General features: G+C 36.9%; 1 protein-coding gene and 1 long non-coding RNA gene across 12 annotated transcripts in view; both read left to right on the top strand.

Annotated features, from left to right (window-relative positions):
- The window catches only part of scarb2b (scavenger receptor class B, member 2b), a 46,391-nt gene that overhangs the window by 10,637 nt on the left and 16,383 nt on the right, over nt 1-19,371 (top strand). For both annotated transcript variants that reach the window (XM_077221343.1, XM_077221344.1), the window contains exons 3-7: nt 2,217-2,364; nt 3,225-3,419; nt 5,999-6,090; nt 6,173-6,292; nt 16,661-16,839. In XM_077221343.1, the coding sequence (XP_077077458.1) occupies nt 2,217-2,364; nt 3,225-3,419; nt 5,999-6,090; nt 6,173-6,292; nt 16,661-16,839 (734 nt within the window). The remainder of the gene's footprint in view (nt 1-2,216; nt 2,365-3,224; nt 3,420-5,998; nt 6,091-6,172; nt 6,293-16,660; nt 16,840-19,371) is intronic.
- Nucleotides 14,671-16,156, top strand: LOC143730785 (uncharacterized). Of its 10 annotated transcripts, none has more exons than XR_013200616.1 (4): nt 14,671-15,019; nt 15,118-15,288; nt 15,470-15,531; nt 16,054-16,156. It is a non-coding gene; the product is annotated as an uncharacterized LOC143730785 (long non-coding RNA). The 10 variants fall into 10 exon arrangements; XR_013200620.1 differs by lacking the exon at nt 16,054-16,156 and adding an exon at nt 15,948-15,977; XR_013200613.1 differs by lacking the exon at nt 16,054-16,156 and adding an exon at nt 15,842-15,919.

Genomic DNA, 19,371 nt, shown 5'->3' with positions numbered 1-19,371 from the left:
ATTCCAGCAATTTATTGTTCTGTAATTAAAGACAGAGAGTAAAACTAACAAAAGCTCATAACGTTTCCTGCAGTTGCGTCGTAAAACGGCTGATATCTGAAGTTATTACTGTGCTAACATCACAGCACACGTGATCTATGGAAATTACTCTCTGCATTATGAAATCTCTTTAATCTTGTGTCTTTAGCATCAATCCAATCATGCATTTAAACTAAAAATTAATAAATAAATAAGAATTAAATTTTATATATATATAATTTATAATATTCATTAATGTAATAAAATAATCACAATATATACTTTATACCTTATTTATACATTATATTAATTTTATTTATAAAGAATATTTTATTACAGTATATAATTTTAAACTGCATAAAATGTGTGTGTGTATGTATGTGTATATATATATATATAAACATTCATTTATATTTGATAAACATTTATAGACTATTTATTTTTTAGAATTATTAATAATGTTTTTTTTAATTATTTTATAAAATGTATTCTATTATTGGATCTATATTGTATTATAATATAATATAGCAACATATAATATAATTTTCTAATATAAATATATTATAACCAATATAATTATATCTGTATATAAAATATTGTAATATATATTTAATTAATTGTTAACATAAATTTATATTTGATGTACATAATATATAAATTGTCTATAAATGTTTTTTCTGTATTAATTTTATAAAATAAATTATAATTATTTTATAAAATGTACTGTTATTATATTGTATTATAATATAATATAGCAACATGTAATTTAATAAAATATGGTATAATATAATATATTTAATATTAATTTATACAATTAATATATCAATACATATATAAAAAAAATAATATTTATATAATAAATTAAACAAAATATATTATAAAAAAAGATATATATATATATATAACACGTATATAACATGTATATAATATTTAACGCACACACACACATATATATATATATATATATATATATATATATATATATATATATATATATGTAATACGGGTAAATAACTCTCAAGTTCAGTTCTGTCTTTTCTAAAGAATCGTGAATATGCATGTTAAACTCTGAGTTCCAGTGAATGGTTTATGAGCAGTCACAGTTTGCAGTCGTGCTCTCGTTACGCTGCAGGACTTCATGGCACACCTTAAACAAATATCAAAGTCTGTAGCCGTTACCTTAACCAGCGACACACTCTCCGCCGGTTAACCAAGGCCAGTCGAGGACGCTCTGTTTGTGTTGAACTTGGGTAATTCAAAGCAAACAGAAAACACTTCAACAGGGATCGATCTGACCTGACGTTGAGCCATAGAGAATGAATCATGATTAATTTAGTTATACTCCACATCCTGTACTTATAGATAATGTTTTCTGTCCTACAATCTTCATATGCATTATACAGCCGTTTTATTGGTTTCATTCTCAAGGGCCTTGCACAACGAGTCCAACATTTCATGTGCGTTTTTCCGTATTCGTTATTCTGTGGCTCTGAACTGTCAAAACACCTCTCAAAATATCCCACGTTTTCTGGCATTGTAGTCATGGGAAAAAGTTATGATATGAGGTGTCGGTTTATTAACGAAAATGTACTCTTTAATTTTGATTTGCATTTTGAAAATGTAATCTTTGGATATTTAAAGTATGATAACGGTGTGAATAAGGAGGCTTTTGTAATTAATTTGTTAATTTTATTAGTCAAATTTCACATTGCTAAGTGTAAGTTTTCTAACAAAAAGCCCCTTTTCTCAGTAGTCCTTAAAGAATTGGAAAATTACTTTTCTACTATTCAATCTAGTACTAATGTTAAAGATTTTGAGACTGTCTTTGAATGATACAAATGTTTTTTATGTTTTTTTGTTGCTGTTGTTTTTATGTTTTCTTTGCTCTCGTGACTCCAAAGTGTATAATGTATTGTTTTGTTGTTTAAAGCATAATAAATATACATAAAAAATATATATATATATTTTCTGCGAAAAAACACAGAAAATCTAACCCAATTCAAATTTTTTTTTATGACAGAGGAAAGTTTCGGAGGCAGTGTGTTAAGGTGATTGACACAACGTGAAGTCGTATTTATTTTATAACGTGTGAAAATTTCGGACTGATTGTGCAAGGACCTTCACTGAATGTTTCACCAGCTCTTCACTCTCATAATGCCTCTAAAAGTCAGTGTAATAGGATATAATACTGTTTGCAGAGAGTACAGGCCCAAACACAACGTGTCGTTCGTGGAGAACGGGACGAAGGTCGCCGCTTATACGCCCAAGTATTTCGTCTTCGTGCGTGAGAAGTCAGTCGGAGACCCGAGCGTGGATCTGGTGACGACCGTGAACATCCCAGCGGTGGTGAGAACACAGTTAAAGTTAATGAGGACATGCTTAACCTTCATTCTTTCCTTGGGTCATGCCGACATGGAAATTTTTTTTAAATTGAGTGTTCATTAGAGGGGTCCAAGACCTCAGGACTTTTGTTGCAATTGAACCACGAATACACACACATACATACACACAAAACATTTTATGGATTGCAGGAGTTTTGTGGTTGAAATTTAAAAAAGTAACAAATCCTTCTCTCACGGGTCAATTTGACCCCTTAGGAATGAATGGAATGTGAGGAACGCTTCATTACACATAGAAAAACCTAAAAATGCTCAAAATTCAAACTAAAAATCCTAAAATACCTAAAGATTTTATAATATGTGCATGTGTATCTGAATGCATACTGAAGGGAACTGACTTTAGGACCCAGCGGAAGCGCTCATTTGCTCCATATAGAGCTATAAGGCCATCTAGAGTCATGAAACATCATGTTATATCATTATTTCCCCAGAGGTTGGCAAAGACAACCGATGTAAGATATTTTAAGCTGAATTAAAAGCATTATGCATGAAAATGTGAGTTATTTTGAATTTAAGTTGAAAGAATGTGAGGAATTTGCTTAAATTACTAATTATTTATTATTTATTGATCTAGTAATTTAAAGGTAAATAAAATAAAAAATAACAAAAAAATCTCCAAACAAATTGCATTAAGAAATATAAAAAAAAAATTATAATGAAATAAAATAAGCTTTCTGGACCAAAAAATAATTAATCAGGTATAATTTTAGGGCTTCGGGTCATTTTGACCCGCGAGGGAAGGATGAAGCTGGTTAAAGTGTGTTTTTCTCGCTGGTCTGATTCTCACGTTCTGGTTTCCTCACTCAGGCCGTGATGAATCGGATCAAAGGCATGGGATTCTGGGTGTCCTCGGGCATCTCCATGTACATGGGCTCCATCGGCACCACCATGTTCATGACACACACGGTGGACGAGTTGCTGTGGGGCTTCAAGGACCCGTTACTCACTCGCCTGCGCACCATAAAGCCTGACGCCGACGAGAACTTCGGCCTCATGCTCAACGTGAGTCTCAAACATCTGATACATCCAATACACCTCGCTTACCCTTGCACTGCACTTTATTAAAATATTTATATTGTTATTTATGTGTACTGTTAATTATGCACATATTGTGTTGTTATACTGCCATGTAACAGAGACTTGCACTGTCGGTACACTTGTGTATACGATGTGTTACACTAAAGAGAATAAGAAATCTGCAGGAACATGTGATCGAGCAAACACACACACGAGACACACGTCCTCAAAACACAGCAGCGGTTCAGTGTTATCCTGTTTTAATGGAGTTTGTAAAGCTAACCATCCTCATGTTTCTTTGATTGCTTCGGCTTTCTTTTCCACATTTATTTTTCTTAAGAAAGTCTATTAAACTAAATGTAAAATGGTAATGATTGTATTGAAACATTTTTTATACCACTGCTCACATGTGTCTTGAATTTATATGCATGTGTGCGTGTGTGTGTATATGTTTATATATATATATATATATGTACACACACAAACACATACAGTGGATATCATAAGTGAACACACCCATGCTAAAGTTGACTAAAAAGAGGAATAAAAAATCATCTTTTGGAAATTGATCTTAATGCCTTAATTTAAAAAATGAGGAAAAATCCGACCTTTAAGGACACCAATTTTCTTTGTGAATGAATAATGTGTCGTAAATAAATAAATGTTCTTCCTTAAAATACAGGTTGCGTAAGTCCGGACACCCCTATGTTAAATTGTTGAATTGTGTACATTCCCTTCATCATATCTAGAGATTAGCATGGTGTTATTTCAGTTAGGCTAATAGCTGGTTTGATTAGCATTGAGAGATGATCTTATGGAAAGTTCCTCATGCCAATCTCTAGGTGTGGTGAAGGGAATGTGATGATGTGGGATATTTTAATCCCAAAGGCCAAGGGAACTTTATCAGGATGGATAATATTCTGGATCCATGAAATAACTGGCCTTTAAAAATAAAAATCTGCTGTCTCTATGGGAATTTAACATAGGGGTGTCCTGACTTACGCAACCTGTATTTTAAGGAAGAACATTTATTTATTTACGACACATTATTCATTCACAAAGAAAATTGGTGTCCTTAAAGGTTGGATTTTTCCTCATTTTTTAAATTAAGGCATTAAGATCAATTTCCAAAAGATGATTTTTTATTCCTCTTTTTAGTCAACTTTAGCATATGTATATGTGGTATGTATATGTGTGTATATATATATATATATATATATATATATATATATATATATATATACACACATCATCACTATATTGTATTACAATATTGATACTATTATATAAAATAGTTACATGTAAATTTATATTTTATAATATAATAATTATATATTATATATAATATAATATAAACTAATTTATAATAATACAATTTATTACATATTATATTAACATAGTAAGATAATATAATTTAAAATATATAATATAATATATTTTATTTGATTAATAGATTATTTATATTTTATAATTTGTTTTATAAAATAATAATTATACTATATTTACTATATTAAAATATGTTTAAAAATTATTCACCAGATCATGAAAAACTGAATGACAAACATGATTTTAAAGTGAATTGATGATTTAATCACATACATTTCAGTTTGACTGAATAGTTTTGCCCTAAAATAACAGTAAAATAATTTATTACATCTTTAATTAAACCTTTATTAATTCTTACAATTTTTTAAAAATCATTCAAATTTTTTTTAGAAGAACCAGTATGTTTAGTGTTACTCGATATATATGGATGGTTAAAAAAAAAATTGTAAGAACTTTTGAAGTATATAACTATTTTCCTTAAAGGGACAGTGTGTAGTTTTTTAGGTATTTTATTATCTAAAATCAAAATTTTTTATTCATAAATATGTCCTCAATGGTGTTCAAATACCTCTGCCAATTATCTGACTTATCCTCGTAAACGAAGAATTTATTATCTTTATATACATGTATATGTAGGCTTCCATGTCGTTCCGCCATCTTGAAAAACTATAATAGCAGAGAGGGTCAAAAAGTACTAGGCCGACGCGTTTCCACAACGTGTTTTCGTTCAGAGCCAGCGTCACGTGACTGAAAGCAGGAGAACCGGAGGATCAGAGCAGTGAGAGGCGCTTCACGGCCCCGGCAAGTTTTAAAGGCTGCATTGCACTGTTATTATTCATACTGTAACATTCGTTTGTTCGTTGTGTCAAGTTGCAGTTTGTTTGAAATAACAAACCTGTTCACCCGAAGGAAAACTCAACGAAGTGCTATTAGAAGACATCCTGTCATAGCTTTTTGGTACATAACAGCTACCGTAGATGCAACACGCATTTGAAAAAGCGAGGCACTGGAGAGCACAATTCGTTTGAATGTAAAATACAATTTCACTACTAGATGAGAGAAATTCCTACACAATGTCCCTTTAAAATAGCAAATAATGAATAATTTTTACATTTCCACATGCTGTCGCACAAGTAATCTTAAATAACTGTAGATCTCTTTGGTGTTAATAATTTAAAACATCGTTAACCTTGTTGTGAGAGCATTGTTAATATTATATATTGTCGTTGTGTTTTCAGAAAAACGGCAGTGATGATGGAGAGTTTGTGTATCACACCGGAGAGCAGAACTACCTGGACTTCGGACGCATTTTCACCTGGAAGGGACAAAAGTAATTCCCCGATTGTGCTGAATATTATATTCGATGAAGCGCTGCAGTGCAGATGTTTGATTTCATGTGCTTCGTGTCTCAGGATGCTGTCGTTCTGGAAAACCAACCAGAGTAACATGATCAACGGCTCCGACGGCAGCGCCTTCCACACGTTCCTGACCAAAGAAGAGCGACTGAACGTCTTCACCCCCGACCTCTGCAGGTCACATGATCACACTCACACTCATACATCCCCGACCTCTGCAGGTCACATGATCACACTCACACGCATACACCCCCGACCTCTGCAGGTCACATGATCACACTCACACTCATACACCCCCGACCTCTGCAGGTCACATGATCACACTCACACTCATACACCCCCGACCTCTGCAGGTCACATGATCACACTCACACGCATACACCCCGACCTCTGCAGGTCACATGATCACACTCACACGCATACACCCCCGACCTCTGCAGGTCACATGATCACACTCATACACCCCCGACCTCTGCAGGTCACATGATCACACTCACACGCATACACCCCCGACCTCTGCAGGTCACATGATCACACTCACACTCATACACCCCCGACCTCTGCAGGTCACATGATCACACTCACACGCATACACCCCCGACCTCTGCAGGTCACATGATCACACTCACACTCATACACCCCCGACCTCTGCAGGTCACATGATCACACTCATACACCCCCGACCTCTGCAGGTCACATGATCACACTCATACACCCCCGACCTCTGCAGGTCACATGATCACACTCATACACCCCCGACCTCTGCAGGTCACATGATCACACTCACACGCATACACCCCCGACCTCTGCAGGTCACATGATCACACTCACATGCATACACCCCCGACCTCTGCAGGTCACATGATCACACTCACACGCATACACCCCCGACCTCTGCAGGTCACATGATCACACTCATACACCCCCGACCTCTGCAGGTCACATGATCACACTCACACGCATACACCCCCGACCTCTGCAGGTCACATGATCACACTCACATGCATACACCCCCGACCTCTGCAGGTCACATGATCACACTCACACTCATACACCCCCGACCTCTGCAGGTCACATGATCACACTCACACGCATACACCCCCGACCTCTGCAGGTCACATGATCACACTCACACGCATACACCCCCGACCTCTGCAGGTCACATGATCACATTCACACGCATACACCCCCGACCTCTGCAGGTCACATGATCACACTCACACGCATACACCCCTGACCTCTGCAGGTCACATGATCACACTCACACGCATACACCCCCCACCTCTGCAGGTCACATGATCATAATTCAAATATTTATCTGACTCCAATATAATTAATCTGACTCTTATTAACCTCTTATTCTTTAAAGGTCTTTCTTAGAACTGATAGGAAAACGTAGGATTTAACCTGAACGTTTAGATAACAAAAGTTGTAATCACTTTAGCTTTCAACATCATCAGTGATAAAAGGAAAAATTCTCAAAGCCTTTAAAGCAGGCAAAGTTATTTATTAAGTTACATGTTTAAACATACAGACAGTATGATGGAACAACATACTGTACTGAAAACTTAAGTTAGTTGTAACAAATAATGTACGGTTGTGCAAACGAGGCCGGTTACGCACCGGTGTGCGGGAGTGGTGGTGTTAAAGCCTTTCTCCAAGATCAACAGTTACCTTTCCTTCCTATACCCTGAGCAAAGCATTGTTGAACATGAGTGGAACACCAACACAGAAACCGACCAACAGGAAACCAAAAAATGAGGCAAATGGGTGGTGATCAAGAAAACATTAACATATTCTCCTCAATGCATGTTTAACCAATAGTACCTAGATTGTACGTTAGGATACTTTAATATCTCTATTAAGTTCACCACCATTAATTTCAGTGTATAAGCGGTCAGATTAGACCAAACATGGCATAGTTACATATTAGAACACACTAGTAAATAAACAGTTTGTATATGAAAGCATATGTCCCGTGAAGCAAATGGTACAGACGTGTCATTGAGGTGCAAATGACTCTGTCTCTCCCGACCGAACCGTCCTGTGCCTGGAGTGACCCAACAGTCCTCGATCCGCATATTGATGATATCCCTTGCACTAGATACGCATTAACATACTGTGATGATGAGGGCCATTGTGCCACGTTTAATTCACATGTATACCTTTAAAAGGCTTTTTGAAGTACTAGGGCAGTAAAGAGTTCTGCCTATTTGCTCAGCCCTACAACAACACACATCATCACATTCACACACATGATCACACTCACACACATGATCACACTCACACACATGATCACACTCACACACATGATCACACTCACACACATGATCACACTCACACACATGATCACACTCACACACATGATCACACTCACACACATGATCACACATAATCACACTCACACACATAATCACACTCACACACATGATCACACTCACACACATGATCACACTCACACACATGATCACACATAATCACACTCACACACATGATCACACATAATCACACTCACACACATGATCACACATAATCACACTCACACACATAATCACACTCACACACATGATCACACTCACACACATGATCACACATAATCACACTCACACACAAAAGGCTTGTTCGACTTGAACCGGCGCTGCGCAGACCGATCGGTTGATGACATCAAAGTACCGCGAGAGCGATTCAAAAGCATAAGGAGCCGTCTGCTCTCTAATCGCTCTCGCGGTACTTTGATGTCATCAACCGATCGGTCTGTGCAGCGCCGGTTCAAGTCGAACAAGCCTATAATCACACTCACACACATGATCACACTCACACACATGATCACACATAATCACACTCACACACATAATCACACTCACACACATGATCACATTCACACACATAATCACACTCACACACATGATCACACTCACACACATGATCACACATAATCACACTCACACACATGATCACACATAATCACACTCACACACATGAGGCTTGTTCGACTTGAACCGGCGCTGCGCAGACCGATCGGTTGATGACATCAAAGTACCGCGAGAGCTATTCAAAAGCATAAGGAGCCGTGTGCTCTCTAATCGCTCTCGCGGTACTTTGATGTCATCAACCGATCGGTCTGTGCAGCGCCGGTTCAAGTCGAACAAGCCTATAATCACACTCACACACATGATCACACTCACACACATGATCACACTCACACACATGATCACACTCACACACATGATCACACTCACACACATGATCACACTCACACACATGATCACACTCACACACTCACACACATGATCACACTCACACACATGATCACACTCACACACATGATCACACTCACACACATGATCACACACTCACACACATGATCACACTCACACACACTCACACACATGATCACACTCACACACATGATCACACTCACACACACTCACACACATAATTACACTCACACACATGATCACACTCACACACATCATCACATTCACACACATGATCACACTCACACACATGATCACACACACTCACACTCATGAACACACTCACACACATGATCACACTCACACACATGATCACACACACTCACACTCATGAACACACTCACACACATAATTACACTCACACACACTCACACACATGATCACACTCACACACATGATCACACTCACACACATAATTACACTCACACACACTCACACACATGCATTCAGCAGAGCTTTAGTAATGAAGTCAGTGCTTTCAGAGCCAGAACTGCAGATGAAACGGTAACACTTTACAATAAGGTTCATTAATTATAGGGATATTTCACCCAAAAACGAAATCCTGTCATCATTTTCTCACCCTCACGTTGTTCCAAACCTGTATGAGTTTCTTTCTTCTGCTTAACACAAAAGAAGATATTTTGAAGAATGTCGGTAACCGAATGGTTTCTGGTCACCACTGACTTCCATTGTATTTTTTCTTCCATACTATGTAAGTCACTGGGGACCATCAACCGTCCGGTTACCGACATTCTTCAAAACATCTTCTTTTGTGTTCAGCAGAAGAAAGAAACTCGGTAACACTTTATTATGATGGTCCCTTTTGAACATTCTGTTAGTAACTTCGCAACTACATGTCAATTAACTCTCATTACAGTCATTATAGTGTACAGTCTGCTTAATATCTGATAACTCTTTAGTGTGATGCTCCTCCAACACACACTCTACTGACTATAAGTAACTTTGCAACTACATGTCAACTTATTCTAACCCTACCAGTCTACTAATACTCTACTAATACTCTACTAATACTCTACTGAGAGTTAGTAGACATGAAGGTGCAACATTACTTATAGTCAACAGAATGTGTTAAAGGGACCATCAAAATAAAGTGTAACCAGAAACTCATACAGGTTTGGAACAACATGAGGTTGAGAAAATGATGACAGGATTTTCCTTTTTTGGTGAAATATCCCTTTATATTAGTTAACTACCGTAGTTAACATGAACTAATAATGAACAATACTTCTACAGCATTTATTAATCTCAATTAATATTAATTTCAACATTTACTAATCAAAATCAAAGGTTGTGCTTGTTAACATTAGTTAATGCACTGTAAACTAACATGAACAAACAATGAACAGCTGGATTTGTATCAACTAACATGAACAAAGATTAATAAATACTGTAACAAATGTTTTGCTCATTGTTAGTTCATGTTAGTTAATACATTAACTAATGAACCTTATTGTAAAGTGTTACCGATAAAACAGGGCTTTATGGCATTAGTTCATCTGATCTGTGAGAGTTCACATCGATCTAATTTAATTAGTTAAAAGTGTGAGGCTCTGAGCAGGATGATGAAGTCATGCAGATGTTGTTGTTGTTGTTGTTGTGATGTTTGTGTGTGATTGTTCTCTGTCGAACAGTTGTTGGCAGCACATCACATGCGTGCGGTTATTAGAGTCTCAATAAATCACGAGCCGGACCTCCTGAACATGTCGTAATGTGATGTGAAGAGCATCTGTTCTCAAGACATTTCATGAGAGCTTCCTAGAAATTGTTTCCACATGTTTCCAATGAGCTGCTTAACTCTCTCTACCAGCTCAACTGACTCTCTGAGGTGGATTCAGATTCAGATTCAGATTCAGATTCAAATTCAGATTCAGATTCAGATTCAGATTCAGATTCAGCCGTTCTTCGAGCTTTCAGCTGAAAAACTATTGCTTATTTATGGAATATCACTACAAGAGATATTTGAAGTAAATCAAACTATTATTATTATTATTATTATATATAATAATTATAATATTTATTAATAATTATAATATTTAATATTTATATAATATAAATATTAAGTAAATTAAATTATTTTTCTTTATTATTATTATTATTTATGGAATATTTCTATGAGAAAAATGTGAAATAAATCAGGATTACGTATATGATATTTCTATAAGTATTCTACAAGAATATGTATTCAATATTTCTACAAAAGAAATATGAATTATTATTATTATTATTTATGGAATATTTATACAAGATAAATATGAAGTATTATTATTATTTATGGAATATTTCTACGAGAAAAATGTGAAATAAATCAGGATTACGTATATGATATTTCTATAAGTATTCTACAAGAATATGTATTCAATATTTCTACAAAAGAAATATGAATTATTATTATTATTATTTATGGAATATTTATACAAGATAAATATGAAGTATTATTATTATTTATGGAATATTTAAATGAGAAATGTGAAGTAAATGTATTATTATTTATGGGATATTTCTATAAGAGAAATACAAAGTAAAATATTAACATATAATATGGAATATTTATTGAATATTTCTACGAGAGAAATATGAATTATTACTATTATTATACATGGAATATTTATACAAGATGAATATGAAGTAAATTATTATTGTTGTTATTTATGGGATATTTATATTAGATAAATATAAAGTAAACTATTATTATTATGGAATATTTATTGAATATGCAAGATAGATATGAAGTATTATTGTTATTTATGGAATATTTATACAAGAGAAATGTTAAGTAAATTAGTATTATTTATTGTATATTTCTATAAGAGAAATCTAAAGTAAAATTGTATTATTATTATTATTATTATGGAATATTTTTACAAGTGAAATATAATAAAATATTATTATTATTATGCATGGAATATTTCTACAAGAGAAATATAAAGTATTATCATTATAATTATAATAATAATTATTATTATTATTGAAATGTTTTTATACACTTATGTATTTGCTGAAATGTCTTTTTAAGAAAGGTTTAGCTGTTCATGAAATATGATCAAGTAGCTTGAGAATATGTATAATTATAGGTTTGTACATAATAAAAGCCAAAGTACTGATTTTGTGTAAGTGTTGCTGGACGAACAGCTCAAGATATGTTTGAAAATCAGCCGAATGTCTGAAGCTCCCTTTTAATATCACAATATGTGGAAATTACACAATACGTGTGTCGTTATTCCTCTCGACCTCTCCTCCAATAATGAGAGATCATCATGAAACTGAAGCAAAGGTCCGAACCTCCTGAATTCCAGACCCGAATCCATGTGGGAATATAACTTTACTCTCATTCGCTGCAACATCATTACAGAAATATACAGTCTGCTGGGATTTTACAATATGATTGCAGTTTTAAGCAAGAGAGTAAATTGCTCCAGCGCTCACAGCTGGGTGCTTTACACAAATCAACTTTTTTAAATAAGTCATTTTTAATTTATTTAAAGTAATAGGGTTTTAATTTCCTTAACTTTTACAATAAATAATGTCATAAAATGAAATTATTTATGCATATGTAAATTATATGCATTTAATGCATTATCATTTATTTATTTACAATTATATATAATATATCATTTATTTATTTAACATTTACATGTTTTTTTTCTTCAATTTATTTAAAGTAATGCTTTTCCGATTTTAATTTCCCCTCTGTATGTTTGTTTTTTAAATCTTTTTTTACCTGTTCCTTTACCTTTTTCCATAAAATTTATAGATAATAATAATAGAATTTACTAAAATTTGTTTTTTATTTATTCATTCAATATTTGAATTCTATTTTTTATTTATTTAAAGTAATGTTTTTCCATTTTTAATTTCCCCTCTGTGAGTTAAAAAGTAATTTCATAAAATATATAGACTTAATAACATAAACTTTATACATTATCATTTATTTATTTAACACTTATGTATTGCATATTATATTATATATTAACTATTATCAATTATTTTTTATTTTATTTTAAGTCTATTCAGAGTAATGCGGATCAGTTTTATTTCAGATCAGTAATTTTATTTGTTTTACTTTTACCTTTAACATTTTTGTTTTGAAAAATAATTTAATGAATATATAGTGTTTCAGTAATTTATTATGGATAATAACATTATTTTATAATTTATTTAAAGTAATGCAGTTCAATTTTTCATTTTCACTCTCCATTTGTCTTTTAAATATTTTTAATCCAGTTTTTTTTTTTTCAAATAAAACAACTTCATAAATACAAAGACTTAATTTAACTGCAATATATTTTCCATTAATTCAGAGTAATGCGAGTCATCTGATGATGTATGACGAGTGACTCTTATTTTAATACACCATATAGTCACCCTTGACCTTTGACCTGGAGTCCTGCTGGCCCCTGGGCTATTTCCAGCAGGATCTCTGACCTGAAACGCCCATCTTTGTTCGGTGCGAGAGATTTCCATCAGTCTTGGCGTGACGGGCCGCTCACACATGGTTTTGCGAGTACGACTCCAGTCTGGCGTGTGTTCAAGCCACTTTTAACCCAGTTGCTCATTCACAGTGGAGCCCCGGGTTATCGTGCTGGCGGGAACAGCTGTCCTTGTCCTTTTCCACTGACTCCTCACCTGGATTTAAAGGGAAAGGCGTCCGTCTGAACGGCGTGTGTAACCTTTATACATAATTTAATCAGGCGGGCTGTCTGGAAAACTCATTTCCTCAGCTCAAAACAAACGCCCATGAGCACATTATGAGATTCTGGTTTGTTTCCTAATGCTTCTTTAAAAATGAACACTTGATCGTAAATATTTGGGGTCAAGGGCCTTGTTCAGGGTCAAGGTTAAGTATTAACCTTGTATTAGGCCGCCGTATTATCACTTTAAGGGTGTATTTGCTGCAGGGGTTCAGACTGCAAGACTGCCGAATGACTAAAGAAACGTTATTAGCATGATGGTAGAAAACTGTACATTTCTTGTCTATTCCACCCACTGACACTCATACCAACGACGGAAATAAGCGCAGTTACAACAGCTTTATATGTGGGAGAGCATTACTATAGAGAGTGACAATACTGTATTGCAATAGGTAGCACTTCCAAGTCAATACCAAATCAAAACTAGTTAGCACATTATTTGTAATTGAAAAGGTTTAATGACAAAATATGGTTATAGTTACACTTAAAATAACTTATATCATTAATTGTGTACAGCATATATGTAAAATGTTACCTGAGAGATAGATAGAGATTTGATAGTAAAGAGAGAGAGAGTTAATAGGAGGTAAAGAGAGAGTAAAGAGGAAGTAGAGAGAGAGTAAGAGTAAAGAAGAGGTAGAGAGAGAGAGAGAGAGAGAGTAAGAGAAAAGAGGAGGTAAAGAGAGAGAGAGTAAAGAGGAGGTAAAGAGAGAGAGAGAGAGAAAAGAGGAGGTAAAGAGAGAGAGAAAGAGAAAAGAGGAGGTAAAGAGAGAGAGAGAGAGAGAAAAGAGGAGGTAAAGAGAGAGAGAGAGAGAAAAGAGGAGGTAAAGAGAGAGAGAGAGTAAAGAGGAGGTAAAGAGAGAGAGAGTAAAGAGGAGGTAAAGAGAGAGAGAGAGAGAAAAGAGGAGGTAAAGAGAGAGAGAGAGAGAAAAGAGGAGGTAGAGAGAGAGAGTAAGAGAAAAGAGGAGGTAAAGAGAGAGAGAGAGTAAAGGGGAGGTAAAGAGAGAGAGAGAAAAGAGGAGGTAAAGAGAGAGAGAGTAAAGAGAGAGAGAGAGAGAAAAGAGGAGGTAAAGAGAGAGAGAGTAAAGAGGAGGTAAAGAGAGAGAGAGAGAGAAAAGAGGAGGTAGAGAGAGAGAGTAAGAGAAAAGAGGAGGTAAAGAGAGAGAGAGAGTAAAGGGGAGGTAAAGAGAGAGAGAGAAAAGAGGAGGTAAAGAGAGAGAGAGTAAAGAGAGAGAGAGAGAGAAAAGAGGAGGTAAAGAGAGAGAGAGTAAAGAGGAGGTAGAGAGAGAGAGTAAAAGAAAAGAGGAGGTAAAGAGAGAGAGAGAAAAGAGGAGGTAAAGAGAGAGAGAGTAAAGAGGAGGTAAAGAGAGAGAGAGAGAAAAGAGGAGGTAAAGAGAGAGAGAGAGAGTAAAGAGGAGGTAGAGAGAGAGAGAGTAAGAGAAAAGAGGAGGTAAAGAGAGAGAGAGTAAAGAGGAGGTAAAGAGAGAGAGAGTTTAGAGGAGGTAAAGAGAGAGAGTAAAGAAGAGGTAGAGAGAGAGTAAAGAAGAGGTAGGGAGAGAGAGAGAGAGAGTAAAGAGGAGGTAAAGAGAGAGAGACTAAAGAGGAGGTAAAGAGAGAGAGAGAGAGAGTAAAGAGGAGGTAAAGAGAGAGAGAGAAAGAGAAAAGAGGAGGTAAAGAGAGAGAGAGTAAAGAAGAGGTAGAGAGAGAGAGAGAGAGAGAGAGAGAGAGAGAGAGAGAGAGAGTAAAGAGGAGGTAAAGAGAGAGAGAGAGAGAGAGAGAGTAAAGAGGAGGTAAAGAGAGAGAGAGAGAGAGAGAGAGAGAGTAAAGAAGAGGTAAAGAGAGAGAGAGAGAGAGAGTAAAGAGGAGGTAAAGAGAGAGAGAGAGAGAGAGTAAAGAGGAGGTAAAGAGAGAGAGAGAGAGAGAGAGTAAAGAGGAGGTAAAGAGAGAGAGAGAGAGAGAGAGTAAAGAGGAGGTAAAGAGAGAGAGAGAGAGAGAGAGAGAGAGAGAGAGAGAGAGAGAGTAAAGAGGAGGTAAAGAGAGAGAGAGAGAGAGAGAGTAAAGAGGAGGTAAAGAGAGAGAGAGAGAGAGAGTAAAGAGGAGGTAAAGAGAGAGAGAGAGAGAGAGAGAGAGAGAGAGAGAGAGAGAGAGAGAGAGAGAGAAATCAGAAATCACAAAAAATCTTAAAACACAGAAGCTCTACGCTATCACACTAGTTTAACTGACTCGAGGCACACAGAGAAGGAAATGCATAATTGATACAAAGTCGTTATTTTTGGGGGTTTTTGCGCACAAAAAGTATTCTCGTCGTTTGATAAACTTAAGATTGAGACACTGTAGTCACTTGGACTATTTTAACGATGTCTTTAATAACTTTTCGGGGAACAAGTTTCAATCCCTTAGCAGCCTATGGAGGAGTGATCCAGCTCTCAGATTTCATCACAAATATCTTAATTCGTGTTCCGAAGATGAACGAAGGTCTTGGAACAACACGAGGGAGAGTAATTACTGACAGAGTTTACATTTTTGGGTGAACTATCCCTTTAAGAGCTAGTGCTGATGTTGTGTGTCTGGTCCCGCAGGTCGATCCACATGCGCTTTGAGAAGGAGGTGGAGGTGAAGGGAATCCCAGCGTATCGGTTCACTCCTCCTCGAGACGTGCTCGCCAGCGGGAAGAACAACCCGGAGAACCAGGGGTTCTGCGTCACGCCCAAGAACTGCCTGGACGACGGCGTGCTGGACGTGTCTGTGTGTCGCAAAGGTGCAGAACCATCAGACCTTTAAATCATATGAGTAATTACTAAAACAAGTCATTTCATTTCATTGAATTGAATCATTAATTTAATCGTATTATTTACTAATTGCTTATTATCTCATGTGCTTGAAGTCATATATATATATGTATATACAGGTGAAACTCGAAAAATTAGAATATCGTGCAAAAGTTATTTTTTTCAGTACCGTATTTTCCGGAGTATAAGTCGCATCAGCCCAAAAATGCGTCATGACGAGGAAAAAAACATATATAAGTCGCACTGGACTATAAGTCACATTTATTTAGAAATTTATTTAACAAAATCCAAGACCAAGAAAAAGTTATTTAAACAGACTTTAATTCATTAAAACAGAAGGCATTTAAGTTATTCAGCTAACATTACACACAATAGCACACAGAACAACAGGCTGAATATGTGTCCGGTATGTTGTTAACGTAACACATCAACAGTTAGCTACACAATAGCATAAAGAACATACCTGAGAGGCTGAATAGGATCAAATAAAATAAAAAAAACATAAGACAGCGAGTCCAACAGTTATCGGTAAAGCGATTTCACCAAGCTCCCGCGATCTTATTCCACATCACTGAAGAGAGATTTTTTCAGCGGTAAAACTATGGCGTTATTTTTTAGTCAAAAGTTATGAGCGTGTAAGACATGCTCACGAGCACATTATGTTATTTCACACGCGCAAAAATGAACCTTCAGCTGGCATGATAAAAGTACTCGCGCACAAATTCAACAACCAAGAGGTGTACAGGTAGCTGCGAGCGAGCGCCTGGCATACTCTCACAGGTTAACTCTGCTTGTACAGTGGAATCCTGCTCGCGTGCAGCGGCTTCTGCTCGCGGAGTGCTGTTTTGCTCGCGCAGCGGCTTCTGCTCGCGGAGTGCTGTTTTGCTCGCGCAGTGGATTCCTGCTCGCGGAGTGCTGTTTTGCTCGCGCAGTGGATTCCTGCTCGCGGACTGCTGTTTTGCTCTCGCAGTGGATTCCTGCTCGCGGAGTGCTGTTTTGCTCGCGCAGTGGATTCCTGCTCGCGGACTGCTGTTTTGCTCGCGCAGTGGATTCCTGCTCGCGGACTGCTGTTTTGCTCGCGCAGTGGATTCCTGCTCGCGGACTGCTGTTTTGCTCGCGCAGTGGATTCCTGCTCGCGGACTGCTGTTTTGCTCGCGCAGTGGATTCCTGCTCGCGGACTGCTGTTTTGCTCGCGCAGTGGATTCCTGCTCGCGGACTGCTGTTTTGCTCGCGCAGTGGATTCCTGCTCGCGGACTGCTGTTTTGCTCTCGCAGTGGATTCCTGCTCGCGGAGTGCTGTTTTGCTCGCGCAGTGGATTCCTGCTCGCGGAGTGCTGTTTTGCTCGCGCAGTGGATTCCTGCTCGCGGAGTGCTGTTTTGCTCGCGCAGTGGATTCCTGCTCGCGGACTGCTGTTTTGCTCGCGCAGTGGATTCCTGCTCGCGGACTGCTGTTTTGCTCGCGCAGTGGATTCCTGCTCGCGGACTGCTGTTTTGCTCGCGCAGTGGATTCCTGCTCGCGGACTGCTGTTTTGCTCGCGCAGTGGATTCCTGCTCGCGGACTGCTGTTTTGCTCGCGCAGTGGATTCCTGCTCGCGGACTGCTGTTTTGCTCGCGCAGTGGATTCCTGCTCGCGGACTGCTGTTTTGCTCGCGCAGTGGATTCCTGCTCGCGGACTGCTGTTTTGCTCGCGCAGTGGATTCCTGCTCGCGGACTGCTGTTTTGCTCGCGCAGTGGATTTCTGCTCGCTCAGCTGATTTCTGCTCCCTCGAGTCTACATGACTTTTGACAATTTGGGGTGGAACCAAGGAGGGCACTGACCCTCTTATGATTGGTCACTTTAATCGTAATCACAACCACAGGGACATCTTTGTACTTTGATTGACAGCTCTCATTACAGGAAGCACGGAGTCAAAGTATCTGACGGAGTTTTTTTATTTTTATTGAAATATCAAGATTTACAGACAAACATGGCTGCATAACTTCCTTTTCTTTAGAATAGGATACAAGGACAATATAGTCAGAGGGAGCAGCTCTTAATACAACAAGAATATAAATGTAGTCTTAGTACAAAAATAAGGATATTTGTAAGCAAAATAAACATTTTAATAAATAAACGATAAGGAATTATAATATAACATGACATAAGGGGAGAATTCAGTCTTTGTTCATCCATTTATCTTAGTTGGGAAGTGTTTTAGGGTATCATATATTTTTTGTGCTTTAGGACCTTTCAAAGTTTTTAAGGATTTTATATACAGTTTAAATTCATTTAAAAAAAAAAACTAAAAAAAAAACTCCGTCAGATCCTTTGACTCCGTGCTTCCTGTAATGAGAGCTGTCAATCAAGGTACAAAGATGTCCCTGTGGTTGCGATTACGATGAAAGTGACCAATCATAAGAGGGTCAGTGCCCTCCTTGGTTTCCGCCCCCAAATTGTCAAAAGTCATGTAGACTCGAGGGAGCAGAAATCAGCTGAGCGAGCAGAAATCCACTGCGCGAGCA

This window comes from Siphateles boraxobius, unplaced genomic scaffold (genome assembly GCF_051911475.1).
Source record: "Siphateles boraxobius isolate OS27281-9 unplaced genomic scaffold, OSU_SipBor_1 81, whole genome shotgun sequence".
In the NCBI taxonomy this organism is placed as follows: Eukaryota; Metazoa; Chordata; class Actinopteri; order Cypriniformes; family Leuciscidae; genus Siphateles; species Siphateles boraxobius.
Note: the sequence above shows the minus strand (reverse complement) of the source record. Positions and strands in the feature narration are given on the sequence as shown.